General features: G+C 37.5%; 1 protein-coding gene across 2 annotated transcripts in view; it reads right to left on the reverse strand.

The window, feature by feature from the left end:
• KDM4C (lysine (K)-specific demethylase 4C) overlaps positions 1-15,386 on the reverse strand; it is a 379,345-nt gene that overhangs the window by 113,086 nt on the left and 250,873 nt on the right. For both annotated transcript variants that reach the window (XM_012647402.1, XM_012647399.1), the window contains exons 16-17: positions 12,105-12,160; positions 9,801-9,909 (exon numbers count right to left, since the gene is read on the reverse strand). In XM_012647402.1, coding sequence (XP_012502856.1) covers positions 9,801-9,909; positions 12,105-12,160 — 165 coding nt within the window. The remainder of the gene's footprint in view (positions 1-9,800; positions 9,910-12,104; positions 12,161-15,386) is intronic.

The raw sequence follows: 15,386 nt of genomic DNA on the forward strand, positions 1-15,386 counted from the left end.
GAAGTAAATCATCAAATAAATAATTTAAGAAAGAGAGGAATAAAAGTTTCCAGATTGAAAGGGTACCCTTTCAGTGTCCACTACGATGGATGAAAAATGACCCAAGCAAGGCACATTAATAGGAAATTTCAGAACATGAAGAAAAAATCCTATAAATTTTGATAGAGGAAAAAAAATGGTTACACAGAAAACATCAGGAATCACAATGCTTTTGAACTTCCCATCAATGTTGCTAGAAATGAGAAAGTAATGGTGCGATACCATCAAAATTATAAAGGCAAATAATTTCTAGTGCAGATTTCTAAACCCAAATTACCAAACAAGTCATCATAAAACAAAGACATTCAGACACACAGGTCTCAAAACTTTATCTCCCATTACCTTTTTCTAAGAAAGCTGTGTGGACGAGTACCACCAATGCAGAGAAAATACCAAGAAGAACACATAAGGTAGAGGAAAGAGGAAACGCAAGCCAAGAGATAAGCAAAGAAAGAATGCCGAGGATGGTTGGAAATAGAGACTTCAGGATATCTATCAGCTGTGTTCCTGATGTAGTTGATGGGCAGTTCACAAGGGAACAAGACAGAAGATTCTAGGGCAGGTTTCTCAAAGGGCATAAAATGGACAGACACGTCCTGATGTGTCTGAGTAACTTGACAGGAGATGTAAGCATGGCTCAACTATGAACACTGTTTACAGGAACTGAGTATTTATATACAACCTAAAACACACACACGCACGCACATACAACTGCTATGTCAAAAGTCTACTCCTGTAAGAAATAAAACCCTGCAAGAATGTTGTTCCTGATTTAGAATTTTAGTAACTACTATCTACAGGTGCTACAGGGGAAACAGAAGAGTCCTGGGTTAACACTTTCAAATCATATTCATAGGAAGCAGTTAGAAGTCAATACATCAAAATATGTGCGTAGTGTGCAGACAGTATACAGTAGCCATTCTTTCTGCTCTGTTCTGTTCTCCTCTTTGTTGTCAATAAGAAGGAAAAAACATGACAAGGATATCAGAATAAGGAGAACGAACAGGAGGAAGCAAAGGCCACATGCCTGAAACAAGTGAAAGACAGAACTATTTCTTTCCACCCCAAAAGATGCAAACCACCGAAGATTCCCAGCTGTACCATGCAAGGAAATGATGTTTAGCGAAACCATCTTAAACAAGATTGCTTTTCAACATGCAATGTTCACGCTCAAAATGAAGCAATGGCTATATTTCTGTACTCCTGCTTTAGAGAACAGCAACCAATTTATCTTATGGTTTGTAGTAGTAACTTCAGGGGGAGCTGGTGAAATCTCAGATGTTTGCAGAAGAGCCCTTCTATGCCCTGCTCCCACAGAGATAACAGAAAACTCCTTTTTAATGGGACTCTATTCAAAAGAGAATTCCTGTAGTTTTCAAACTACCGAAAGGCTGTTTATTATAGTTAAGTTCTTACCAGTATCTAAAAAATAAAGGGGAAAATGACTTTATGCAATAATACCTAATACTGCTAACCTTCTTTGAATCTTCTCCGAATGCAAACTACATGCCAGACTTTTCACTTTTACATTTCACCTCACAACCACCCCAGTTTATAGATGAGAGTCAGAGGGGCTAATAATTTGCACAAAGTTGCCTAAGTAGAGGATGTAGGACTCAAGCAGTTTTAACACAGAGCCTGCACACTCCAGCTCAACATACCAGAAGCTTCTTATAATTACATGATCTAGAGGGTGACACAGATGAATGCAGAGAACCTTTGATATTCAGACCAGTAAATCTAATCCATAGCTGGGGAAAACTGTCCTGGTACCTGTATCTCAACATGAGCTCATGTTAGACAATGACATCACTGAATGTGGGACCACACCTAAAATATACCACAATGATTTATTTTTAAATAATTACAAGTGTGGAAAGGTTCTCACTTTATAAGAAAGAAATTTATAACACTTTTTGTGGATTTTTACAACACCCTTCTGAGGGAATAAGTATTCTAATTTATACTAAAATGTGGAACAAAGTAACTGTAATTCCTGAGCCCTTTCTTCCCAGCAAAACAAAAAATTACATCCATTGTTTTACAGTAATGACAGTACCTGCCCAAACTATAACCTCTCTGCTTTCAACCACTGTTGACCAAGCAAAACCCTATGGATTGTTTAGAGTGGTCTAACAGCGGCCGCAGTTTGGCATGTGTTTTTTAGTATTGACCCAGTCAGCACTGGAGTGACAGGGGTGACGCTGTCTCTGGAACCTCGACCCCAACTCACTCACTCAATTAAAAGATCAGTCAGTAATCACTACTCACACAGACAAGATCAGAAAAAATGGACCATTCGGCAATGCAAGCTAGAAAATAAGATTATTCTCTCACAATATTCTTTAATCGTGAATTATCTGAAGTTCTATTTATCTATCTAATAATGTTTTTAAAATTAGTCCTCAGGAAAAATGAGTTCAAAACTGAAAATTTATAGGCTCCAATCAATTTCCTTTTGCCTCACAGTTTTTCTCGTAATAGATAAAGAAAAATCCATAGTAACAAGATAACATTTCATGCATTTACACATTTTCTCCTATAGACATCTACAGCCTTCAGAAAGTATATTATTTGTAGTCATGCCCATCTGACATTTTCCATTTTACTCAAAGGATTTTATGGTTTGGTATTACAGCAATATACAAATTTGACAGCTTGCAATAGGATCTAGTCCCTGTAGCAAATCATTCTGACAGTTAAGTACCATACAGCTACTAATGTACTTTTTTTTAAAACTACACTTATTTTAAGACCTTACAAAGTTGAAGACATGTGTATGCTGAAATCCTGAAAAGCATTATCTTAATGATGTTGTAAAATTTTACATTGGACTTATTAAATAACAAGACACCACACACCATACCACAATCATGTTATTTGTAGTATCTCTTATTCCTCCTTCAGGACAGTCCATGATTCAAAACAAATTTTTCCTTAGCTGTTTAACAATAAATTTGTTCACCATTGTCAATGTTTATTATTTTCTTAGACTTTCTCTGTCTTTTAAAATACCTGAGCATGTGAATAAATCAGTACACAAGTTAATGTGGAACGTAATGACTTTTTTTGATTGCCTTTACAACATTACGTTTTTGCTTTTAACGTGATGAAAGATAATCAATATGTCTTTCCATTTTCTGAAATGCATTAACAGAGGCCTTGTCAAATACAACCTTGATTCCTTTAGAAAGAAAGCAAAGTCGTTCACTAACATTGCCATAACATTAACTAAATAGGACTCCAAGTGATCTTACAGCACCAGAGGCAGGCCCCATCTCTGTCGCTTAGTAATTCTATTTTTAGCAATCAGTACATCGGATAATATGAGTCAGTTAGCAAGAGAACATGGCCTTCGAAGAAACAGGAAGCCTGATTATATTTTCCCCCTTGATTCAACTCTTCAGATGGAATACCACAGTGAAACCACTCTATTTTCAAAATTGATGTACCTTTCAAAACTATAATCTTTGGCTTTCAGGTTCACCATTATTTGCCTTCGAGTACAAATTTTAAAGTGTATAGAGGCTTCTAAGCAGAATAGTATGGTCTCAGCCAGATACTGAAAGGCTTGTAGCTCAGTCATCATTGCAGTGTAAATTCCTTTTCAAAATAATGTTTGTCACTCAGAACATTTGTGCCTGTGCTTGGTTCACTTGTCAGATACAAATAGGAGGTCATCGAATGTCTGGGGGCAACTCCAGCTATTCCAAAATTCATTTCTCTCTATATCTGGTTGCAGAAATAGGATTTCAAATGTAAAAATCCTAGGAATGTCACAAATATAAAACCAAAGACAGTGTGCTACACCAAAGTAAAGATGGATGGGTCTGTGATCAATTAACAACATTGCCATTTTCATGCAATGACAGCAATCTAAATAGACATCATCCGCATTGATATATGAAATTTAATATTTAAATATCCTACAATAGTCCTACTTGAAACCTTTATCTCTAAATAGGGAGAATGTTTAAAACTAACAGTTGCATTTAGGGTCTGCTACAACTTTCTAAGATTTCTTAAAACCCACAAACCTGTCTTGCTGTTTTCTTTACAAAAATTCCACAGATTTTTAATTGAGACAATCTGCAAGAAGTAATCAATGTATGCAATAAACATTCATGGTAAGTGTATAACAACTACCAGAAATTCATGCTTTTTTTAATTCCTTTTGCTGAATTTTTAAAATGTCCTTCCCTTAAATTTTATAATCAAATCTTACAATTATTATGGCAGTCTGCTTTCTGATCCCACTACCTTCTTTCTGTGCGATCACACTATAAATACAATTTTGTCCTCTCTAAAGTCCCATCCTTAGGCCGGGCATGGTGGCTCCCACCTGTAACCTTAACACTCTGGGAGGCTGAGGTGGGAGAACTGCTTGAGCTCAGGAGTTGGAGACTGGCCTGAGTAAGAGAGACCCTGTCTCTACTAAAAATAGAAAAATTGGCCGGGCATCATGGCACGCACCTGTAGTCCTAGCTACTCGGAAGGCTGAGGCAGGAGGATCACTTGAGCCCAGGAGTTTAAGGGTGCAGTGAGCTACGATGATGCCACTGCACTCTACCTGGGGCAACAGAGCAAAACTCTGTCTCAAATAAATAAATAAATAAAGTCCCATCTTGAATTCTTCTTCTTAATCATTTTTATATGTGTTTTTTCTATTGTGAAAACAAAACAAGGCATTCTAACTTAATGTATGTTTTATATCTCTCTACTTTTTTTCTGTGTTTTCATCTTTGTACAATTTCGCTCTTCTTCCAGAGATACAGTTATGACTATGGCCAATGAAACACGCTAGTAGAGAAAGTAAGACAAAAAGAAAGAAGAAAAGGAAATGATTCTTGATAAAATCTAAAATCTGTACCACTTGGGGGCAATTCTTTTCTTTTTGTCCTCAGGCACACCAATCACCTGTGACTGGCTATCCCTGAACACACTCATGTAGGGAGCGTGAAACATCTTCAGTATCCTCCTCATTCTTTGTCCAACCAAGTGCCAATGTATTCTCTAGATGAAAAGAGGTGTTGAAGGACACAGGGAAGGAGGTGACAGTGACAGGACTTGCCATAAAGATAATTTCTCCCATATGGAAAAGTCACTCGGAAGCAAAATAATTCATTCTAAATAAGCAGGTAAGACAAATTACTAAGTAATATGAAATCTGCATTAAATATCAAACATGTAACCTGACAGAGACAATGGTTATCCCTTTTGGATATGACCACCCTTAGCCCATGGTAGTAAATGTCCACCATTTCTTCCCTATATAAGATGACTCTGCTTAATAACCTGGTACTTTTACATAGCAACCTATAGCATTTTTTAGCTGGGGCAGAAATTACTTTAATAACCCCTGAGATAATTACTCTACAAAAAGGTGAACTATTGTCTAAGAAAAGGAAAGAAAGAACAAACTTAATTGGATGGAGACCACTATAGTCAAATATATTTTTGCATTAAAATTTTTTGTTTTTTAAAAAAGTTAATGAATTATTAAAGTATTTAAAATTAGCCACAGAAATAAAAGAAAATGTCTTGAAACAAGTCTAGTGTTATCATTGTTGTCCATTTAATTATATGACAAGTAGAGGCCAGCCCTGTGACATTACTAAGCAAGGTGGTTGGATGAGCTAAAGGGTCTTCACGAGGCTCACACCATTCAAGGATCAGCATAATCCACGGAAGAGCACTGAAAGCCTTGTTTGCCACTTGCCGTCTCTCTTTAAAAACCAGTCATTACATGGAAGAGCAAAACTCTGCTCAAGTAAACAAATCCTTTCCTATATCCTCCACAAAATTCTCACTGCACAAATAATTTAATAGAAGGGCTTTGCAAAAGCTATAGGTTGAGCCTCTGAATAAATAAAAGGCTGACAACAGTATTACCAAAATATTCAAATATCTCTGCATAAATTCCAGTATTCCATATTCTAGAAAGACTGCTAATAACAATAAGCATTTTAAAAATATACAGCTTTCATACTTTGGAAGACATTTTAAACTCATGTTTGCCCACCAGTCATTCTTTCAGCCTCTTGCAGTCACTAGCTGTTACTAGTGTGGCTTATTACTTATTCAGAAAAACTTTTAACTTGCCCCAAAGGAAAGCAGCCCTTTTTATATGGTTAAATGAAAAACTGAACTAAAAAATTGCCGTTTGGTATTCAGTACTTTGAATGCCTCACAAGCACCACTTTCGATGCCCTACTGCCATGCCTTGGGCTAGAGCAACCCAGTGTGCAAAACACATACACATACACACACACACACACACACACACACACACACACACACACACACACACACGTGTGGGCAGGGCTCTGATCAGGCACTAGATAAGGGAGGAGGAGGGTTAAGGGTAACATGCTGGGAAACTGGTGTGGCAGCACCACCTAGAGGCCACTAGTAAGAAGCTCAGAGTCGCCTCTGTCCCTGCTTCAGGGATTAACAGCTTCTCCACTCTAGTTTTCAACTCTAGTTTCCAAGATCAGAACTCTCAGCCAACAGGACAAGTGCTGTATGCGTGTTTCCTAGGTTCTCTGAAGTACTGCTAGGCTCTTATGATTTAATCATGTGTCTCCTGTTATGCAAATAAGTAAAGCCATGCCTCATAGAACATGTAGAGCTGTGTGTGAATTCTCTACCACTACACGCTTAAAGGAGAAACCGTGAAAAGGCACCAGCCATTTGTTATCAGCTGATCAAACTCCTCTAACCACAATCATTTTAAGCCTAAAGCACAAATAATAAATAATGATTTTCTGCCTTTTATTCATTCTGTAAGTACTAAATACTTGCTCAGTATGTGCATACACACACACACATATATCCTAGAATTTTAATCCTCAGTGAAACTTGGTTACTATTTAATTTGGTTGTTCAATTATGTATAAGAACAAGTAATGTTAAAAAACTAAATCAGGCCGGGCGCGGTGGCTCACACCTGTAATTCTAACACTCTGGGAGGCCAAGGTACAAGGATCACTTGAGGTCAGAAGTTCGAGACCAGCCTGAGAAAAAGAAAGACCTCATCTCTACAAAAAATAGAAAAATTAGCCAGGTGTGGTGGTGCACTCCGTAGTCCCAGCTACTCAAGAGGCTGAGGCAGGAGGATCACTTCAGCCCAGGACTTTGAGGTTGCTGTGAGCCACGGTGACAACACTACACTCTACCCAGGGTGACAGAGTGAGATACTGTCACCAAAAAAAAAAAAAAATCTAAATCAGATTATATAATAATTATTCAGTAGCTAATATGCATATGTTGCCAAACCTTATTACTTTACTGACAAATAAGAAATTTGAACAATTTGCACCAAAAAACCTCTCTAGGAGTGTTTTTAAAAACATTTAAGAATTTCTGTCCTATCAGTGCCCAGTTCTTTCAACCAAGATACCCTGTCTAAACATGACAAAAATGAAAATTTTCTCTTTACATGTATGTCCTCCCTTAGACCTGTGGATTCTCAAATGAGGGTGATTTTGCCTCCCAGGAGATATTTGGCAATGTCTGTTTGATCAGGGATGCTGGAATCTTAAGATTCACAGGACAGTCCCCCACAGTGTAAAATGTCAACAGTGCCAAGGTTGAGAAATCATGATCTAGAGTATGAGACACTAGAGGACAGGAACCATGTTCTATTCAAAAATGTATACTGTTTGGAAAGATAGGTAATAACTGTCTGGTGAAATAAATTGACTCTCACATCTAAATAATTCTTATTATTCCCCACCTATCTGAATAAGAAGGTAGGTAGACAGTCTAACATCCAGAAAAGGGGTGCCTACAGCACCAGAAAAAGATTGAAATTGATACTAGCAGACACATACATAGACTAAACTGGCAGAGTAAAATAACTTCCCTGGACTTACTTTGACAGAGACAGCCTTCAGGAGAGAGAACCAAAGATGATTTTTAAAAATATCGTGTTAGAATTTTTATAAATACATATTACTTTTATAATCAGAAAATAAAATATTAGACATTTGTTAATATTTGTCACATTAAATGTTAAATTCTTCAACATGTGGTGATTCAACATTTTTTTAGATATCCTGTCATATAGTCCTAATTCTTACAAATGTTTTATTTGTTTATTTGTGTCTTTTTAAAATTGGTGGTAAGGGTATAAGGCTTCAAGCTTTCCAGGCAAGTCCAGGAGCTGCATAATTATACTCTTTGCTAGTCACTATGACCATTGGAGGGCCATTTAACACATTGGCTACCATGTGAATTGTATTTAACTCATGCTAGTTTTGAGCCCAGGGCCTCATGAAACATGTGTAACTCACAAGGCTCTTTAGGCACTGTGTGGCGAGCAGGCAACTCATGCTGCCATGCAGTAGCATACATGTTACATGATGGATAGCCCCTGGGCAAAATCCTGCCGTTGGTTCGTGCAAATCATACTTTTGGATGTTCATATTGTTACAATTAATATTGACAATTTAACTGTATATAACTCACGCAAAGAAAACAATAAAAAACAACAAATTTTTCATTAAATTAGGATCATTTTGTTTTTGAAGTTTTTATTCTATTTTCATAATAAAACACTGTGGCCCCAAGGAAAAAAATTTTTTTCTAATGTGGCAGTCAATATGTTAAATGGTCCGTTCATTTCCATCTCAGTTCACAAAATTTTAACTACCAAATCCTGAGTACCGTAGGCCCACCACTCATACAAGCCAACGGAAATTATCAGTTCCACAAAAGGGCAGCATATTTTTTAGCACACTGAAATTCTTGATGGAGCTATGATGGGAAATAACAGTGTTGACTTTCATTTCTCTGACAACAGAGACAGTAGACTTAGATTCTGAGTTCCTAAGAGAGCGGCCCAGAAAGAGCACACCCCGCTGCTCCCCACTGGGGAAGAGAGCAGAAGAAAATAGCAACAGTCAAGAAGAAAGAGTTACAGCAATAGTGCCTGAAATGTTCTACAGTGGAAAGACCTGAAATTAAAAATAATAAAGACTGAGGAAATCCTAGAGTTTTAAGTCCACCTGTAAGACACGCTACAGTATGTTAAGATCAGACAGTTTAACTTTAGGGAAAGTTCTTATTAGATATGCAACATAAGGGCCTAAACTAATGATCTGTTGGCCTGACAATTGAACAGAACTACAAAGTTACTTCAATGTTAAGGACACTAAAGGCCTATATTTTTAATGAAAAATACTCTTAAAAAGGGAAACCAGTGGGAAAATTTTTATGAGAGCTTCTGAGCAGGTCAAAAGATAATCGGACAGAGAGTTTGGCACATTAAATGACTTGTATCAATTCATCAGTGAGAAAATCGTTTGGTAAAAATCAAAGCTTCTGTATTTCTCTACAAGTCTCTCCTTGGTGAAGAGATGATGAAATTAGGTTAGATACACTGGGCTAAGTCAAGGCCAACCAAAGAGAGGCGACAGAGAAAAGAACTAAACAACATAAAGAGTCGGACAGCTCAGGCCCATTACTGAAAAATCTCACCAGATATACTACAGTTTGAAAGTTTGCATTAATCTAGGAAATGTATCAATCCTTTCCCTAACTTCAAATAGAATTTGAGGAAGGTTATATGCAGACTTACATTATAACAGGAAAAGAATTTGTAAGAATAAATAAATTTAATCTAAAAGAATATATGGGTAGAATAATAAAATGAAGCTAGGAGAAAAAATATCTTGGGAATGGGTGCATTAATAGAAAAATTCAGAACTTGAAATCAATACTAATTTATGAGGTAAAAAAGAAGCTTTGCCACTCACCAATTTTAACCTCTGTAAAGGTATTCTGCCTACATCTATTTGTGTCCTTTCTGGGACATTAGTGAATCGAACTTCTGGGACCGCAACAGCACACATGACATGGGCCCACCTACAGGAGAGGAGACATTAAACATAAACAAAAATTCCCTAAACTTATATACCTTCGTACTTAAACCTGGCGACGACAATCCTCATAGATGGGAAACACACAGATGAGAAAGCAAGCCAAAAGCCTAAATCCATCACAAACAGATTCTGAATTGTGAACCTGGATGGTACCTGGATAGATTCAGTACCACATCTGCCCAACACCGTGACATGCAGAACTGTGTAAAGAACAAGGACTCAATCCTATTAACCTATAAATATTTTTCTACACTTGATCTGAAAAATACTGAAATGAATTCTTATTTCATTTGATGTTGAAATATGCATGTGCTTAATGTACTAAGCAAATCACTATGTGGCAAATGATTACTTCAGTTAAGAAAAGGTATAAACTGGGGATAGAATATAACCTTTTATATAATACAAATGTTATGAACCAAACTGGTTCAAGCAGCAAAAGTTTTCTAAAAGAATTAATCCTGATTAAGTTTTTAAATTGATTATCACTGCAATCCTACCATAATCAAAGAAACCTGGAGACAAGGAGCAATGAAATTTAGCTTGTTCCCTGGTTTCCTACTTCATACCTAATATCCCCTTTCACATTCTGAATTATTCCAGAAAAATGACAACTTCCCCATTAACACTATTAAGTGTCTTATAAATGTTAAATTCCCAAATAAATATAAAGACTCATGAGGTCTGAAGAGATCTTGAAAGAATTGTCAAATCCTTCAACCCATTTTTAAGCCAAAGCATATTTATTTCACTCAAACAACATCAGATTCCATCCTGTCTTTCAAGATCACAGGAAGAGAGGACAAGTATCAACTCCACCAGGGCATTTTTTCTTATCTAAATAAACACTATCATGCTATTAAAAAACACAAATTCTGTTTGTTCTAGCCCAAGAGTAGGAAGGGAATTTCTCATCACCTCTGTCTTGACAGGAACCACCCAAAACATTTCATAGTCTGCCGAGCCTGTGCGACATCCGAGAACTAGTGTAGACTTTTTAGTATAGTGCCAATCATATCAGGTAGGACTGTGAAAGAAGATGACCCCAAATTAAGCAAAACTACACTTTGTAGAATAAACTTTATCACTGTAGGAATGATAAAAGCCTTTACTCTTCCTTCTGAGCAACCATAAACGTGTGTACACGTATGTAATTATGCTATCTCCATCATGACACTACCCCAGGAGTCCTAGCTCCAGCGTCCATGGGGCCAGGTGGGATCTAAGCAAATACAGATAAACTGGGACACCGTGGTGACCTGGGGATTGCCCCACTGAGGCTGGGTTCTCATCCCAATGTGTAATTATTGTCTTACAGAGACACACAGTCATTTTTCAAGTAAAGATGCAAATCTGGGATTTTTATGTCAAAATATCTCAACTTTTAAATTTGGGATCAAATTTATAAAATGGTATGTGGGTCATAAAAACATATCTTGGAGCTGGATCTGGCTCTTGAGTGCCAGATTGCAACCTCTGCCTAAACCATTTCGACATGTTTCTATTCCAGAGGACCCTGCAATATGCTTTGGCCCCGTTTTCAATATTACAACCTGGTTGTGAAAATAAAAATAAAATTCATGCAAAACAGCCATAAAAAGCAGATTACTTTCCTTTTATGTTCATTTATGACTCTCTTTCAAGACTCTCTTCATATTCTCCACCTGTCTGCCTTAAATCTTAATATCAATGTTTTCTCCCTATCTTTTGTAATTTAGTACACATATATTCTTGTTAAGTTGCTGGTGTTAAAAGTACTGGTTTTGTTTAATGTCATGACTGTGATTGATTCAATTCATCTGAAGATAACAGTTTCACTTTTTCAGCATGCCCTGCTTTTATGAGACTAATAGCATTAGCCTAATAAATGCCAGGATTCTAATGGCACCTGGACGATATGGGCCGCCTTCATTTAAAAATGTCTCTTAGTGAAAGAGGGGTTATTCCTCATGGTGTCAAACACACAGAAGCGGAGAATGACTTGGAATACTCCCACCCAGCAGAGGTGAGAGTGCTATCAGTAGTGGACTCTGAAGCCCAGAATCCCAACCTCAGATCTGGACAGCACAAACTTTGGAACCATGTGTATGATGAGAAATAAAGCTAACTGTCATCCAGAGGTTCTAGAAAGGAGAAAGAAACATCATAAAATTCAACACAATTAATGCATTTACTTACTTATTGTTCTTAGTTTGCTTAAGAGCGCCTCCTCTCAAATTGCAGAGGCAGCATTCCTAGGAGGAAAAGAAAATACCAAACAGTGATCAGACCCATAACACAAAAGTCATTACTGTTCATCTAAATATTCCCAGAAATTCTAATTTTTTATTTTAAAATTAAAACCATAGAGAATTACATGAAGGGCAAATGGTGTTGGAAAAATTGTTCTGATCAACCTAGGTTATCCAGCCTGCGAAAACAGTGCCATGAAACACTTTCCTGTACCCTCCCCACATGAGTTTACCTTTTTAACACTTTTATATGTCTTAGCTCAGCATATAATTTTCCACTCCAAGATGACTTCCATTGCTACAAAATACAGACTTTGTTAATTACTTCCCATTACACTCCCATGAAAAAGTCTAGGAAAAGCGGGGCCAGAAAGCAGAGCATTGCCTTTTCTTGACCTAGATTTTTTTTATTGAGTACCTAAGAAACATTTTTATTTTTAACTTTAAGCTTGTCCTCCCAATTTTCTGCATTAAAACACTTTTTTACATAGTTATAGGTTATGCAGGTTTTTTCCTCCAAAAATTTTATACATAAAATCTCTTTACCCTGTCCTCCGAGGCAATGTCCTTTAACTAATTTTGAAAGTTCTTGCCCAGCTTTACTAGGAATCCACCTAATTGATCTACTTCTATTAATAACGTCATAGTTTCAAACTGCATAGCTTTTACTTTCCTGAGGAGAACAAAACAAAAACAACTGGCAAGAATCCACACATCTATATAGCTTTTATTAGGCAGTAAAAAATGCAAGCAACCAGAAGTGTTCAACGGCTTTGTGTATCTGAAAAGTCTCTGTACATCTCTACGAAGCTTCCTGGATTCAGAGGAGCTAAAGGTGCCCTGTGTATCCACTTGACTCCACTATAAACCCAGGTCAGTGGAGGATGTTCTCTATCCAAACCACAAAGCCACATGCTAGAAGCCTTGGAAATAACTGGTTTTGGTGAAGCACTCCAAGAAAGCAAAATTTCACAAGCCAAACATCAAACACGAAAACTCCAGAAATTCTTTTATAAAAAGTTCTCAGTTGTAAGTATTTGTTCAGTAATTTATCACACTTTCTAAAGGGGGAGGGAGGGAAGAGAGAGACAGAGAGAGAAGAAAATGAAAACAAAACTTGAGGCCAAAAAAAAAAAAAAAAAAACTTGAGGCCAAACGCTTTCATTGCATGTAGGATGTTAGCAGCAGAGCCGGAGCACAGCAGAGCTGTGGAATGTGAGGAGCTCAGGCACTGAGAGAATTAGAAGTCTGATTAATGAAACCAGTAGTGAGGAGAAGCCTAAAGGGACAAGTTAGGAGAGTTAAATACAGCAAAGCAGCATGGAAGCTGCTTAAAAGCACCTGATTAGGATCATTAAAAGGTACACATGTTCTGGAGCCCTAATCTAGTAAGAGGAAAAAATCCTCTGAAATAGAATGTGTAGACTCAAGATTTTAAAGTTAAAAAGATTCCCACTCACCACAATATGAAACCTGTTCGTTTTAGGATCACCAGTGAGCTCCAAGTCACACAATCTAACAGACAATTCCAAGTCTGTGGTTCGCCTGACCTCCGAGCACCATTCAGCACCTTTGGAAGATCTGCTCCCTGTGGATTCCATGACGCTTACACGCCTCCTCGTCCTCCTGCGTCTCTAGTTGACCTTCAGCTTCCTTTATCAAGCTTCTCTATCACTCTCCTCAGACGTGGGGATTTCTGTAATAGTCCCTGGCACTTCTCCCTCCACACAAGCTTGCTGGGCATCTGACCCATGACCCTGATTCCAATCACTCTCTAGAGGCCAAAGGCTCACACACTGATCTCCTGAGGTGTCTGGCCAACGGCTCCACAGGCCTCATGAACACATGTGCAAAACTGAACTCTTATCTTCTTCCCAAATCTAAACTCCCCAACTGTTCCCATCTGTGCCACCAGCCATCCGTCCTAGCTCATGCGGGGAGACACAGTTTTCCTCTCATCCTAGATCCAATCAACTGAGTTCTGCCATCTCACCTCCATGCTCACCCTGTTCTCTTCGTCATCCCTGCTGTCACTTTAGTTGACACTACCAGCATCCTTCACTCGACCTATATTGCTGCAATAGCCACTCCCAGCCACCCTGATCCCCCAAGAGAGTGGGTTTTTAATGTTTCTTGGTATTTAATGTGGCCTTGAAGGGCCAAAATCATCAGGACGTGGCCATGCCCAGCCTCCCTGCACACTACTCTCCAAGCTTAGACACTGCAGGGACCTCCCATGAGACTCCTTCTGCCCTAAACACTTCAGATCCAGCCTGCTCCATCATTAACAAAGCCGAACACATTCTTCACATCTCAACCTAAATGTTACTTCCTCAAACAAGGATCCCCTAATGCCCTGGCTCAGTTACTTCTCTGTCATACATTCCCTTTCATTGATATTCCCCTTTTAGTAGCTCATTACTCTTAACAACTATTTGTTGAATTCTATCTGCTGTTAGTGTTCTATCACTAACGAGGAAGTTAAATGAGTCTCTGAGAATATCTATCAGGTTAACTGCTTTTACTTCATTTATGATACTCAAGAGAGAGGACATCTACAATATGAATTTGTAAAATTAATAAGAAAATGTGGCAAAACAGAGAAGAGCCAAAATCTTGACAATTAACAAAGGATTAAAAAATTGTAAAGGCCATTTTCACATAATGGGGCTCTCTGAGGAAAGCATGCTGCAGGCTTCAGTGACTTGACTTAAAGTTATTTTTACTATAATTTACTTGAAAAATCTTATTTCTTAGGAATGAACAAAAATATTCATGGCCAGGTACACTCTTAACTTATTTATATAATATCAGGGTTTCTGTTCAATTCCATCAATTTTGAAAAAATAAGTAGAAAAGAACAAAAGTCATGTCTAGTCACATTATTTGCTTGATTCACTGTCTCTAATAGAGTCAAAGAAATTGATCTGGCAAAAATATAAAGATGCCAACCTGTCCGTTCATCTGTAGTTTCACTAGATGCCTATGTTCAAAGCCCAATAGAAGGCATATCAGATAAGACAATTTTTAATCTTTCCTTTTTAAATAGTACTTTATTGCCATAGAACAGAATTGATAATTCTAAAAATTAACAGGTGAACCCTTTTGTAAAAAGCAGCCTGAGTTTTCTTAAGAATCTATACAATGCCTGACACATGTAAAGACAATATACCAAACACAGCGATGGTATTTATATTATTCATCTTCAAATATTTCAGTGTGGCCGGGC

This window comes from Propithecus coquereli, unplaced genomic scaffold (genome assembly GCF_000956105.1).
Source record: "Propithecus coquereli isolate 6110/MARCELLA unplaced genomic scaffold, Pcoq_1.0 Scaffold267, whole genome shotgun sequence".
NCBI classification, from domain to species: domain Eukaryota; kingdom Metazoa; phylum Chordata; class Mammalia; order Primates; family Indriidae; genus Propithecus; species Propithecus coquereli.